Source organism: Danio rerio, chromosome 13 (genome assembly GCF_052040795.2).
Source record: "Danio rerio strain M-AB ecotype USA chromosome 13, GRCz13ab, whole genome shotgun sequence".
Taxonomy (NCBI): domain Eukaryota; kingdom Metazoa; phylum Chordata; class Actinopteri; order Cypriniformes; family Danionidae; genus Danio; species Danio rerio.
The window spans coordinates 25,658,828-25,672,720 of record NC_141033.1 but is presented as its reverse complement, the minus strand read 5'-3'; the positions used below and the strand labels follow the sequence as shown (position 1 = coordinate 25,672,720).

Sequence of the window (13,893 nt, the reverse complement as noted above, 5' to 3'; positions counted from 1 at the left end):
TCACTGGTTCGAGCCTCGGCTGGGTCAGGTGGCGTTTCTGTGTGGAGTTTGCATGTTCTCCCCGCGTTTGAGTGGGCTTCCTGCAGGTGCTCTGGTTTCCCCCACAGTCCAAAGACATGCAGTACAGGTGAATTGGTTAGGCTAAATTGTCTGTAGTGTATGAGTGTGAATGAGTGTGTATAGGTGTTTCCCAGAGATGGATTGCAGCCGGAAGGGAATCCGCTGCACAAAACATGTGCTGGATAAGTTGACGGTTCATTCCGCTGTGGCAACCGCAGATTAAAGGGAATAACCGAAAAAAAAAAAAAGAATGATTGAATAAATACATACTCTAAGAAATTCATAAAATTGAGCAAAATGTATTGTATTATTATGAAGGAGTCTTCATTAATACTTTTTTGTACAGGGGTTTTTCATTTATTTAGATTTTGTTATTGCATTATGTTATGTTTTATGGTCAATACAAATGTCTATGTATTGAATAGGTAATGTCCTCCCAAAAAAACAACAAAAAAAAAACCTCTTGTGAGGGTAAACCGCAAATTACTACAATTTTACTTTAATAAAAGCAATCTTTAATTGAATAATAATAATTTTATTTGCATGTTTAGTAATGTTTCTTTTAGTATTTTTTATGGTTTTGGCATTTTATTAGTTGTATTATTTTATACTAGGGCTGCGCGATATTGGAAAAATCTGACATTGCGATATTTTGTTTTGCACTGATATATATTGCCATATGAGTTTAATTTTACCATATGATTTGAATAGTTCATTCATTAATTTAGATTGACGGAGATGATCAAGTCTATTTTTCTGCAATTCATCTGCATAAAATATAATAATTTACAAGCATATATAAACAATGCTTTATGACTTTCTGGGGAATCTAACAGTATTCAAATAGCCTACAGAAATTGAAAATTGTCATCAAAGGAAAAATTGCATTGATACAGTATCTTTGTCTTTTCATCTTTAAAAATCTGCGATGTGACTATTGCGAATACACACATTGCTATATTGATGATCAGATAATATATTTATCAGCTCTATTTCTAAACTTAATTTTCATAAGGGTTACCAGTGCTTTTATCTTTTATATACTTATTATATTTTTGTTGTGTTGTTACTTTTCTTTTTAGATTTTCTGCTATTTTTATTTTATTTACATGTTTAGTAATGTTTCATTTAGTAATTCTTTTTTTATGGTTTTGGCATCATATTAGTTTTAGTATTTTATACTAAGGCTGCACGATATTGAAAAAATCTGACATTGTGATATTTTATTTTGGTGCGATATATATTGCCATATTAATATAATTTCAGATACACACTGTGATATTGTTGCTCAGATGATATATTCTTCAGCCCCTATTTTATACACACGCACAAAAAGAAAAAAGAAAACTTCTATACTTTTATAGAGAATAATAGAAGATGTATTATATAATAAATAATTATATAACATTTTATAGGCAAAAATTATTGTAATAATAATAAATAAAATACTTTTTAAAATACCAAAAACGCTTGCAGGCATGTTGGGTTCTTGTCTTAATTTCCTCAAGTGACTTCCAATTCAGACACAGCTGACAAAGCCTTCCTTGCATTTACGCTTTAACACTCTGAAAAGCGTATCAGAATCAGTCTGGCAATCGGATAATCAAATGGATTTGGGGGTTATATATTGATTTGTGAGGCGAGTGAATGGAAAGGGATTAAGAAACAAGAAATAAGGGTTTGTGGTGGATCAACACCTTCTATACAACGCTCACCACTCAACATAATGAAATCTTTTGAAGGGCAAAAACTCTGCTTTTGCTTCATAAGATGTTTGTGATTCATCAAACACCTCACACTTAAGCTAATGTCTTGCATCTTCCATGTGCTCATTTCCATGTTATTACTGGTATAGGTGAGAGAAAACATCAGTAAATGACAATTTATGGTTATGTTGCTGTATATTTTTCAAACACCACACAGTCAGTCATTTTCTTTACTGCTTTTCTGTTCATAGAATTCATTGTAGTAATGAATAATTGCTGCATTACTGAATTTCTGAGGCCTTTGGTCAAGCTTCTGTAGTTACACTTAAAAGAGCTAGCCATAATTTATGACTTTGCATCATGTATTAGTAAGAATGGCTTTCTGCAGCACTCTAGTGGACAAAAATAACACAACATGAGCACGCAGAGCAGAGCAGCGCTTCAAAACACAGATTTTACATTAAATCAGAAGAAAAAGTAGCAGTTTTAATCATATAAGGGTAATATAAATTAATAGCAAATAAAATAAGTATTCAATTTAGCCTATTTAAATGTGACAATATTAAAGGGTCAAACTATGTGCTAACTTATTAAACATGAACTGAAGATTTTTAAATAAAAAAAAGTTTAAATTAATTATTGTTTAATAGCTAGTTTCACAATTTTTTATGTTCACTAAATTTCACTTTTGAAATTTTTACATTAATTGTTAAAGTTGGGTCACACTTGACTCTGATTTATATACAGTTGTCAGAAATATTAGCCCCTCAATCATTTTTTTTCTTTTTTAAATATTTCCTAAACAATGTTTAACAGAGCAAAAACATTTTATAGTATGTCAGATAATTATTTTTTCTTCTGGAGAAAGTCTTATTTGTTTTATTTCAGCAATAATAAAAGCAATTACATTTTTAAAAGCCATTTTAAGGTCAAAATTATTAGCCCCTTTAAGCACATTTTTTTTTCAATAGTCTACAGAACAAACCATCATTATATAATAACTGCCTAGTTAACCTTATTAACCTAGTTAAGTGTTTAAATGTCACTTTAAGCTTTATAGAAGTGTCTTGAAAATTATCTAGTATTATTATAACTAGTAACATTATTTACTGTCATCATGGCAAAGATAAAATAAATCAGTTATTAGAGATGAGTTATTAAAACTATTATGTTTAGAAATTAGTTGAAAAAAAATCTCTCCAATAAACAGAAATTTGGGAAAAAAATAAACAAAATAAATTCTGTCACCAACAGCACATATAAAATTTATAATATACAGTAAAAAGAAAGATTAAGAGACAACTTGACAAGACAGAATGAGAAACAAGTTGTCTCTTAAGCTTTTCTTTAACTTGCATAAAGTTGAAGGAAAGATTTAAAAAAAACTTCAAAATTCTTATTTTCTCTGCATTGACTTTTTTTTTTGTAAACTTTTTTTTTTGTTGACATTTCTTTCAAACTTGATATAAAATGTCTGCATTAATAACTGATTATTTCTGTTAATTAAACTATTCAAGATTGAGGAGTTCCCACATTTGTGCTCCTCTTAAAGAAGCCCAGGCAAATTTGACTTTTCTTTGCTCTTACGGCATTCTTTCAATATGGAGTTTTACGGTATACATGATCTAAAAACAAAACTGATCATTTGGGTCATTTTTTTTGTTAATTATCGCTTGATTTTCAGTGGTTTCATGCTGTTGTCAAAAATAATTATCAGGCAATACATAGCACAAAACAAACTCTAGACAGCACAGTGTTTATTGATGCCAATTTTGTTTACATACCCTGTTGTTATTCTTCCTGATTCACAATCAACACTAATTAATAAATCTGTAAAATAACAGTGCACTACAGCTCATTATTACCCATGAATCATAACTTACATGACCAACCCAGACAATACAAAGTCTCAAACTACTAAAAAGGTCAATAAAAATAATTTTCTTAAAATAAAAAGGGGAACCTGGTGTCCTAAAATCCGTTTATTTTTGTTAAAAAAAAAGATATCTTTGCAACAATAATTTGTTCAAAATATGCCTGTCAGCCAACAAATTTGTATTCCATGTTTGTCTGAGACTTTTTTTTTTTAATTAAAACTTTAAATAAATGAATTTGGTTAATAAATACAATTCAGAAGATCCAGTCATTCATTATAAACTGATGATGCATCGAGAACTGAAGGATAATTAGAAAAGAGTGCAGTGAAAAATACATGATGAATTGCATGGCTCTGACAATGCCATGTGTTAGGAATAATCAATTTCTATTATATAGTCAAAGTTTAGCTTAAGCCCATTGACTTAACACCTTAGAGCAAGCTCTCAAACTACCACATAAACAAAAAATGAAAGCATTTAGCCCTTTTGAGTCCTGAGCTGCACTTTCAAAAAACTTTGAGCGAGTGTAACAGCACAGGGCAATAGCTTTGAGTCTCAGATAGTGGAAATGCAATAGCCCACAGTGTGAATTATTAAGGAGCACTATTGAGAGAGAAATCGGGAGAGCAGAGGAAATGGGGTAATGGGATATTAAGTTTTGCTCAATCTGAGGACTAAAGGTTTGCATGGCATCTCAGGCCCTCGTGTCACATCAACCTCCTGCTCCTGCGCTTGAGATTTATGTATTTATTTATTTTTACAAGCTCCCTGCTTCACACAAAGCAATCCGTTCTTGCTGTGACAGGTGGAGAGAGCTATTGAGACGATGCTATAAACAGCACATGCTGGAAAACGCCGTCTCTAGAACATTCTTTTGAATAAAACTTTTGTAGCCACTAAAATTCATGTATAGGCCAGGCAATCATGTAATCTTAATGGAAGACTACATTATATTAAAATGTAAGTTGGTAAGATCTCACTAAGTCGACATAGAAAATTTATTTGTTTTGATTTCAGGCAACAAACAAGGAAAATTTACTTAATATTTAGTTTATTTAACTTCATGTACTGAAACAAAAATGATGTTGAAAATATAATATAAAACCCTAAATTAAGAACACAAAGGTATGTCAGTGATACAAAAAACTACAATTCCAATGAGTAAAGTCAAATAAGCATTATTGGTTGGAAATTGTTGTTTTAGGTCAAGTATGTATGGGATATTTAAAGGACATTAAGCTTTTTAAATGTCATTTAAACAATCTATGTAAGAACTGGTTTAAACACAAAACATCTCAGTTGGGTGTCGGTAAGAAATGTAATTTACTAAAGCTACACATAGCATACACAGAAAGCAGAGCTAATGCAAGCTACATGTTTCCCTTAAAGTTTCAAATAACTTTTGACAAAATAAAATTTCAAATGCTCATACACGTGAAATAATTATGATTTTAATATACAGTATATTCAAGTATTGGCAAGTGTAAAGTCAAGTACGTTGAAACACACTGACTAAGCATAACAATTTTAAAATGACAATTCTGTTTGAGGGGGACGGCATTGTAATTTTTAAAAGGCTTAATTAACTGAACCTCAGGTTGTCCAAGATGTACTGAAGGTGATTTTTATTGCTTCAATTGAACATTAAAGAACTTTTTTTTTATCTGAAACTGTGGTTCTTAATGACTCATAAAATATAAGTCAAAGACAACTAGCACTCGACTTAAAAACAAAACAAATCAAAAACAAAAAGTTAATAATACCTGTGGCTCCCATTAATACAACGAGATCTTATGAAGTGAAAGAATCTTTCTATAAAATAAACTAAACACAATTTTTAACTGCAATCAACAGCCTTATCAAAAAGCTGTGATGTCAGGGGGATTAGGGAGCTTGCTTTACATAATTCAGCCCTAGAGAAAAATTCATTAGATTCCTCTGAAACAGATATTGCCATTTATATACATTACATAAAAAACCTTTAACATTGACAGAACCTTGTCATTGTATAAAAGATTCTAAAAGATTAGTGACAAAATGTTCTTTATTTTTTTTATTTCTTAATTTTTTTTTTTTGGGGGGGGGGGTACATACTAAAAAAACTTTATATAATCAATCTGCACACTAAGAAAAATAAAGGTTCTTTTAGAAATCATTTACTTAATGCTTCATTGTGAAACCAAAATTGATTCTTCTATAGCATCAGGAAAAAAAAACATTGTACATATTTTTAAAACTAAAGAACCATTTAATAGTGAAATGCATGTTAAAACATCTTCAATTCTCATTTATACCATTAAAGAACCCTTAAAAATTAAGGTTCCTTCAGTAAATAGAAGTTTTGGAGTGATGCCATTGAGAAACAGGTTTTCTACTCTGAGGAATCTTTTGCCAAATAAATAACTAACTATGAATGGTAAAAGTTCTTTGTGGAACCTTCAATGTCAATGAAGAACCTTTATTTTTAAAGATGTAAGTGTAAGTGATCGATACAGCTGTTAATTAAATGATTATTATTCATAAAGGCCAGCATTAAGGCTAATGTGTTAAGTCAATGTTAGGACAGCACTTCTAAATGAATGGTGAAGGCCAGCACTGCCATTGTCGGCCACTGCCGCTGGCCACATGAGTCCAAACGAACTGCAGGGTTAAACATAGAGCCTGACAAGCCAAACCCTTTGTCACCCACAATAATATCCAATGTGAGCTCCCTTGTAAAGGAAAGTTTAATAAGAGCCTCTGGGCAGGAGAAAGAGGATATAACAGACCTTACATTACTAATTGAAATAGCTTTTTTGACCCAGAGGGCGTCCTAATATCAGAAGTTATTACAGTTTGCCTATTCTACTGAGGCAGCTCTCCATGATCAATTAAGATTAACTCATTTTATTGCTCCTCAGGCTACTTGTAAACAGTGCTGGACATGTCTTGTCTTCTCAGTACCACTAAGAAAAAAAGGAAACATAGTACTAAAACAGCAGAGTTTGCTTTATATGATGTTATTTTTAAAAGGAAGTGATTTATTTCTGTTGTAATTCATTCATTTATTCATTTTCCTTCGGCTTACACCCTTTATTATTCAGGATCATCACAGCAGAATGAACTGCTAACTCATACAGCATATGTTTTTACACAGCAGATACCCTTCCAGCCGCAAACCAGCACTGGGAAACACCCATACATTTTTGCATTCTCACTCATACACTACAGCCAATTCAATTCACCTAAGGCACATGTCTTTGAACTGAGGGGGAAACTGAAGCACCTGAAAGAAACTCCACATAGAAATGCTAACTGACCCAGCCAGGGCTCGAAACAGCTACCTTCTTGCTTTGAGGCAACAGTACGAACCACTGAGCCACTGAGCCACCCTTTGTGTTGTTATACATTTTAAAATGTTTTTTTTTTTTTATGACATTTGACAGCTTACATTCTTTTTTTCTGACATAAGTTTTCAGAGTCACATGATCCTTCAGTTGTGGTTGTGGCTGGAAGGGCATTTGCTGTTTAAAACATATGCTGGATAAGTTGGTGATTCATTCCGCTGTGGCGACCCCAGATTAATAAAGGTACTAAGCCTAAAAGAAAATGAATTAATTAACTATTGTTATAAGTTTAAATTAATAGTTTAACTTAAATAGTTAAAAATTATTATTTTGTGTTTTCAACCAGGATGTCTTTTTGTGTGGAGTTTGCATGTCCTCCATTTTAATTCAATTTAATGTTCAGTGTTTTTTTTTTTCATTTTTTAAGCTTTATTGTTCTGTTTATTCTGTTTTCATTTCCCATTTTCCATAATTTTAATGTTTAGTAATTATTTATAACAAGTTTATTATTTTATATATATTTTCATCGCAACTAAAGTAACTGCTGTTGTTTATGATATAAATTTGGATTTAACAAATATGCATTTATTGTATTTAAAATTAAATAATTAAACATTTTGTCAGTACTGTTTTCTGAATCTACTTAACTGGAATCTTTTTGTTTGTTTGTTTGTTTGTTTGTTTGTTTGTTTGTTTATACAAACCCCAAACATTTGAATAACTGTTTTGGGAATTAAATTGTTTAATATAACTTGAATATCTTAAAAATGTCAAAAAGAATTATCTAAAACATAGAGTATGTATAAATATTTAATATGTACAAATATTTCCTATTATGAGAGTAAACGTATATAAACTTTTTCATTTTTTAACATTGTAAGTGTTTTATATCATTATTATTATTATTAATAATAATAATAAATAAAAATATAATAATAATAATAATAATAATAATAATAATAATAATAATATTAATAATAATAATAATAATTGGATGTTGTAATTCCAAAACATCCATAAAACAATCTAGAAATTTTATTTAACATAGAAAAAAAACATAAGTGTTTCTAAAAGGTTTTTCCAGATGAGTTACATCAGACCCTCTATCCTCCAGTCAAGGCTATAGTCAATAAGCAGTGTGTGTGTGACACACAGACTGCTATTGTACACATGGGCCACTGCCCAGACAAAATGACAAATGGGCTATTCTCTGACACCACAATGAAATTTACTGCACGGAGAGGTCGAAAAAAAAAAAAATGATGAATAGCCATAATCAATGCACTGCCATTACAAGAATCACGGCAGCTTAAACCAATGGAGCCGTTTTTTGTTCATTCACATGAGGAAGGGAATCAAACACATTTAATTGCCACAAACGCACTGCATATAGAATGTCTGTAGAAATATATGGCATTGATTTTAAGAAACAAATAGCTCTCAGGTGCAAATGCATCACACAGTATGTACCTGCACATATATCATAGAGCGAGTCATTGAGAGCGTCTGCCATTAGTCGCGCAGTGCGGCAGGAAAGGAAATGAGCTCCCTTGCATTTTCAGGGACAAACAACAGCTAGTGTTTCCCTACTCATTAGTCGCAAACCACATCTAAATAAAGAATCCATAGCTTAAGTGTTTGCTCTCCCAGTTGTCTTCTTAAATGCATGAGTAATGCTGAGATCAATACGTAAAGCCCACTAGGAGAAATATGATGCGTTAATTCATCATTAATCCAAATGGGTTGGGGTTAATATGTGCCCTTTGCTTCTAAAATACATTTTCTTTCACATTTTACTTCATTGAAGAAATCACAATAATCTTTTCATTTTCCTCATGACTGTTGCTAATGATCGCATCTGTTCAACTCAGTCACTTAAACATTTATTATCATACACAACAATGTCTGATTCTCAAATACTTTACAATTGAACTATAGGTCATTCTACAGTTTCTAAACCCTTGTTAAACACAATCCTGGGTTATCTTGTTCATGGTTCACCTGGCTCATAAATTTAACATGGTTAACAGATAATCTTAAGTATTAATGTGCTGGTGTTTAAACATTGTACAATCCTAAGCACATGGTTAATATGTCATGTTAAACGTCAGTGTTTGCAGTTCAAGTGTCACTGTCTGAATGAAGAAACACTCTATACACTGTTGGCTGACTATTAAGGTAAGAATGTGATTTGTATTTTATGTGAAACTGTGCTCCAATATATTATATTATATATTTCGTCACCTTAGAATAAGGTTCTATCTGTTTTCTGAATGATTTTGAGATAATGAGCTTTAAAGTTTTTGAATTCCATAGCAAACAGAATGTGTGTAACATTTGTTTTTGTTTTTAATATAAAGTCCTAAAATGTAAACAACTTGTAAAAAAACATCCCATAATGTAAATAAGTTCTCATTTAATAAGTATATGTCAATAATTCAATTTTGACAAAAAAATGTAAGAGAGAACCTTATAATTCTAAGGTATTTAACATTGGTTTTGCCTAAAATGTTAAATCAACTGTTCATTTACAACGCACTTTCTGTGAGATATTATTTGTTGATTGGTAAGTAATGTTCTTCAGCGCAAAATATGTTTGGTGTTTACCATGGCATTAACCCCATAATGAAAAGTACCAAATGTTCCTTTGTTGGTTAAAAGCAGCATTTAGAACAAACCTGAGGTAAAAGGTCCCAATTTTTAGATGTTAGTATCAGCAGTCTTAGTGATCTCCAAAAGCTAATTTGCTCCAAAAACAGTGACAAAATTTGCATAAAGAATTTTTTTAACACTCAAAGTTTGCAGTTCGTCACTTCCGCCAATAAATAGATCAATAATTCAACATCAACTCATACTTCCAATTCTCATCAAATCTTTCAAATCAAATGCTCTGTAGTATGTTTTTCAGGTCACACTTCACAATTAGGTTCATTAGTTAATGTTAATTAATGCATTTACTAACATGAACAAACAATGAACAATACATTTACTACTGTATTTGTTCATGTTAGTTAACGTTAGTTAATGAAAATACAGTTGTTCATTGTTAGTTCATGTTAACTCATGGTGCATTAACTAATGTTAACAATCATGGACTTGGATGTAAATAATGCATTAGTAAATGTTCAATTATGATTAATAAATGCTGTACATGTGTTGCTCATGATTAGTTCATGTTAGTAAATGCATTAACTAGTGAACCTTATTGTAAAGTGTTACCGTTTTAATGCGCTTGAGCTCAACCACCCTCTCTAACAAAACGGCTGTTTTGGTAACACATTAGGTTAGGTTACATTTCATGCTATTAATTACTAGCTTGATACCTCCCTATTATTAGGTAGGGTAAACTTAACGTTTCATGTTCAATCCACTAAAATTAGCAAAAACCCAACTCCTTAATGTTGTCCCAACACAAATCGGTTGTATGGAACTTAACATTTTTACAGTGTATTCTCCCTTGCAAACTGTTGACAAGCGGCTAATTAATAGTTTATTAAGCTTTTTTTAAGTAAAGGAGCTACTATATGGCTTAACGTGTCTTTATGTTTCAGTTGAGATTACGTCAAACATCAAATGTTAATAAAAATGCACATTTCAAAGCAATTTATGCAACTTTCAGCAGAGTGTGTCCCATATAGTGTATTTTTTTTACAGCATTTAACATTTCTCTTTATTCATTTATTTATTTTCTTTTCGGCTTAGTCCCTTTATTAATCTGGGGTCAACACAGTGAAATGAACCGACAACTTATCCAGCATATGTTTTACGCAGCGGATGCCCTTCCAGTTGCAACCCATCTCTGGGAAACATGCACATTTATACACTACAGACAATTTAGCCTACCTAGTTCACCTGTACCGCATGTCTTTGGACTTTTTGGGAAATCAGAGGAAACCCACATGAATGCAGGGAGAACATGCAAACTCCACACACAACTGCCAACTGACCCAGCCGAGGCTCAAACCAGCGACCTTCTTCCTGCTAGGCGACAGCACAACCTACTGAGCTACCGCGTCGCCCATTTCCCTTTTATGAAAAATTAAACAACTCCTCCTGTCCAATGCAGTGACTAATCGATACTCTCTTAAGGAAAATGGCTCTAAACTGTACTAAACTAAGCTTCATCTGTTTGCAATAACAGAACTCTTTTTATAAAGCTCTATTACATTAATTTTGTTAATCAATAGTTTGTTTATATTAATAAAATATGTGTATTATTTTAATTAATATCTTCAATATTATTATATGTATTATGTATCACTGTTATTTATTAACTTATCTTTAGGACTGTATAAGGGTATAAAAACAGTAAAAAACAGTATGCACATTCTTTTGTGGCTTTAAGAAAAGATACAGTGTTTTAGAGTCATATAATATTTTTTATATTTTTGTAAACATTTTGTTATGTTTATGCATGACCCAAAGTAAGATATTTTCTTTAATCTTAAATTCAATATATGCAACGGAATATAGTCACTATGCTACAAAACAGGTATAAAGTTAAACTCAAAGAAAAAAAGGATTTACCTGTTGACAGAGTGCTGACAGACTGTATGGCCAGCCTGATCTCACGAGAAAACATAAGTATTTTACGTTTTGCCAGTTTAGTGACTAATTCGTACAAATTTGTACGATTTTAAAAAGGAGGCATGGCACCTAACCCCACCCTAAACCCAACCGTCATTGGAGGATGAGCAAATCGTACTAAATTGTACAAATTAGATCCTACGAAATCATACGAATTAGCCACTAAATCAAAAAGTGGTCACACTTTACAATAAGGTTTATTATTTAATGTTAATTAATGCATTTACTAACATAAACAAACAATGAACAATACATTTACTACAGCATATATTCATGTTAATAAATGTTAGATAATGAAAATACAGTTGTTAATTGTCAGTTCACGTTAACTTATGGTGCACTAACTAATGTTAACAAGCATGGACTTGAATGTTAATAATGCATTAGTAAATGTTAAATTATGATTAATAAATGCTGTACAAGTGTTGTTCATGATTTGTTCATGTTAGTAAATGCATTAACTAATGAACCTTATTGTAAAGTGCTACAAAAAAGGTTACGAATCGCCATCAGATTGTGTTGGTATGGCTGATGGTTGAGCTCTAGAAAATCAGTAAAGTGTTTCAACAATTACAGATTTGCGAGAAAAAAAAAAGTGACAAAATAAAAACATTTAACACAAAGAAACATTTAGGCATAAATAAGTTCTTTAAGATGACATTAAAATAAGAACCACCACTGTAAAGGTCCTTTAAAGTATCAACTTTATTTTGTACAGAAAATATAAATACATATTACATATTAAATATAAAACATGTATTGATAAACATTTGATAAATTATACACAGATTTAGTTAGGTATGGTGGGAACATGTCAAGCTATACACATAATAAGGGAGTAAAATAATTTTCCTTTTCAGACTTTTTCCACTCCTCCATAAGGTTAAATAATAACAAGACAATGTAACTTATCGATTTAGCGGTTATAAAACGGTGTAAACTATAATTATAAATATAAGCATGTTTATAAATCTATGTGAACTATAATCTCTGGGTTGTTTCCTGCATCCATAAAATGTGTTAACAACTTTAAAATCCCTTCTAAATGTTCTCAACCTATGTACTTGAGTCTACAATGTATATGTTGAGAAAAAAAATAGCAAACTCTTGAATGAGCAGCAAGTCGATCAATAATTTACATCTACTCTTCAATGAATGTCTCAGACCAGACTTGGCTTTTGTTCTCAATGTTATATAACACAACACAATAAAAGACACATAGATAATGTTCTGGTGTACAGTTCTGCTGGATCATGCTTAAATAATTCACAATTTTGCAACCAACAAGGACACAGACAGTGAGTATACAGTACAATTAATGTTTAGGTATAATAAGAAATAAGAGACTATGAATTGAAAATGCCCAGCTTTTGTTAAGTTTACAGGCTTAAGATGTGGTAGTCTGCGCTGTATATTTGCTATATTCATGTTTCAGAGATAGACTGAAGTTATCAATAAAAATCAGTGAAGATTATGTTAGTTTGCTTGATTATTAGTTAAAAGAGATGTACAGTAGCATTGCAAAGTCTAAAATTGATCAAAATAAAATAAAATGTTTGTTGAAATGTTTTTATTTATTTCAGTTATCTATATCATATAGTACAGTGTCTGTAAGTAGACAGACAAAGTGAACAGTGTGAGACAATAGTGATATTGGTCTCATTTAAACAGCCTTGCACTAGGCACATTATTGTACTGTTGACAATGCACTGATAGTATGAATTCCATTTGACTGTAGCAGTTACAGGTGTCTTTATAATCCATTTGTTTTGTTTTTTCTTAATGCAAGATCATGATTAATTCTTTTTATTAATCTGAGAACAAGGAAGAGTTAAACAGTTCATTGCAACTCTAATTTTCAGATTCATTTTACATGTCTGTGAATTAAAGTGGCAATATAGAAAAAAATAGCTTGAGAACCCCTTTCAAAATCTGTGAAAACGTGAATACTTTTTGGAAAAACAACTACAGATGATTCAAAACGTACTCAAAAGTACTGCTCTGAGAAAGACTATAAAAAGCAGAATTAAAGATTGTGTATGAAAATTTATTAAAACAAGGTCAATTTTTCTCCAGAAACCATGCAAATATATCAAATTGATTCCAGTGACTAAAAAAGTGAAAAAAAAAAACAAAATAAAATGATAGGATAAGCAAATACAATTTTAAAAATGTAATTAAAAAGAAATAAGATAATCTTAATGTACTCTACACAACAAACAAAATGACATTAAGCATTTTTAACCATCATGCAAAGAATTCTTTAAGGAATTAAAATGTTCAAGGTTTAGTACAATTATGGTTGCGAATATAAAGGAAAATGTAATTTCCTTCATC

At 31.1% G+C, this 13,893-nt stretch overlaps 1 protein-coding gene and 1 long non-coding RNA gene across 5 annotated transcripts in view; both read left to right on the top strand.

Moving 5' to 3' along the window:
- LOC147841059 (uncharacterized) overlaps window positions 1-13,893 on the top strand; it is a 141,413-nt gene that overhangs the window by 8,015 nt on the left and 119,505 nt on the right. The gene's annotated exons all lie outside the window — the stretch shown is intronic.
- The window catches only part of si:dkey-103j14.5, a 36,648-nt gene continuing 31,840 nt past the window's right edge, over window positions 9,086-13,893 (top strand). For 2 of the 4 annotated variants that reach the window (XR_015505941.1, XM_087279346.1), the window contains exon 1: window positions 9,086-9,147. Coding sequence is in view for 1 of the 4 variants with exons in the window: in XM_087279345.1 (XP_087135471.1) it covers window positions 12,712-12,854 (143 nt within the window). In the remaining 3 variants the exon portion in view is untranslated. Of the gene's footprint in view, window positions 9,148-12,677; window positions 12,855-13,893 lie in introns of those variants that run through there. The other 2 variants (XR_015505940.1, XM_087279345.1) reach the window with 1 other exon arrangement.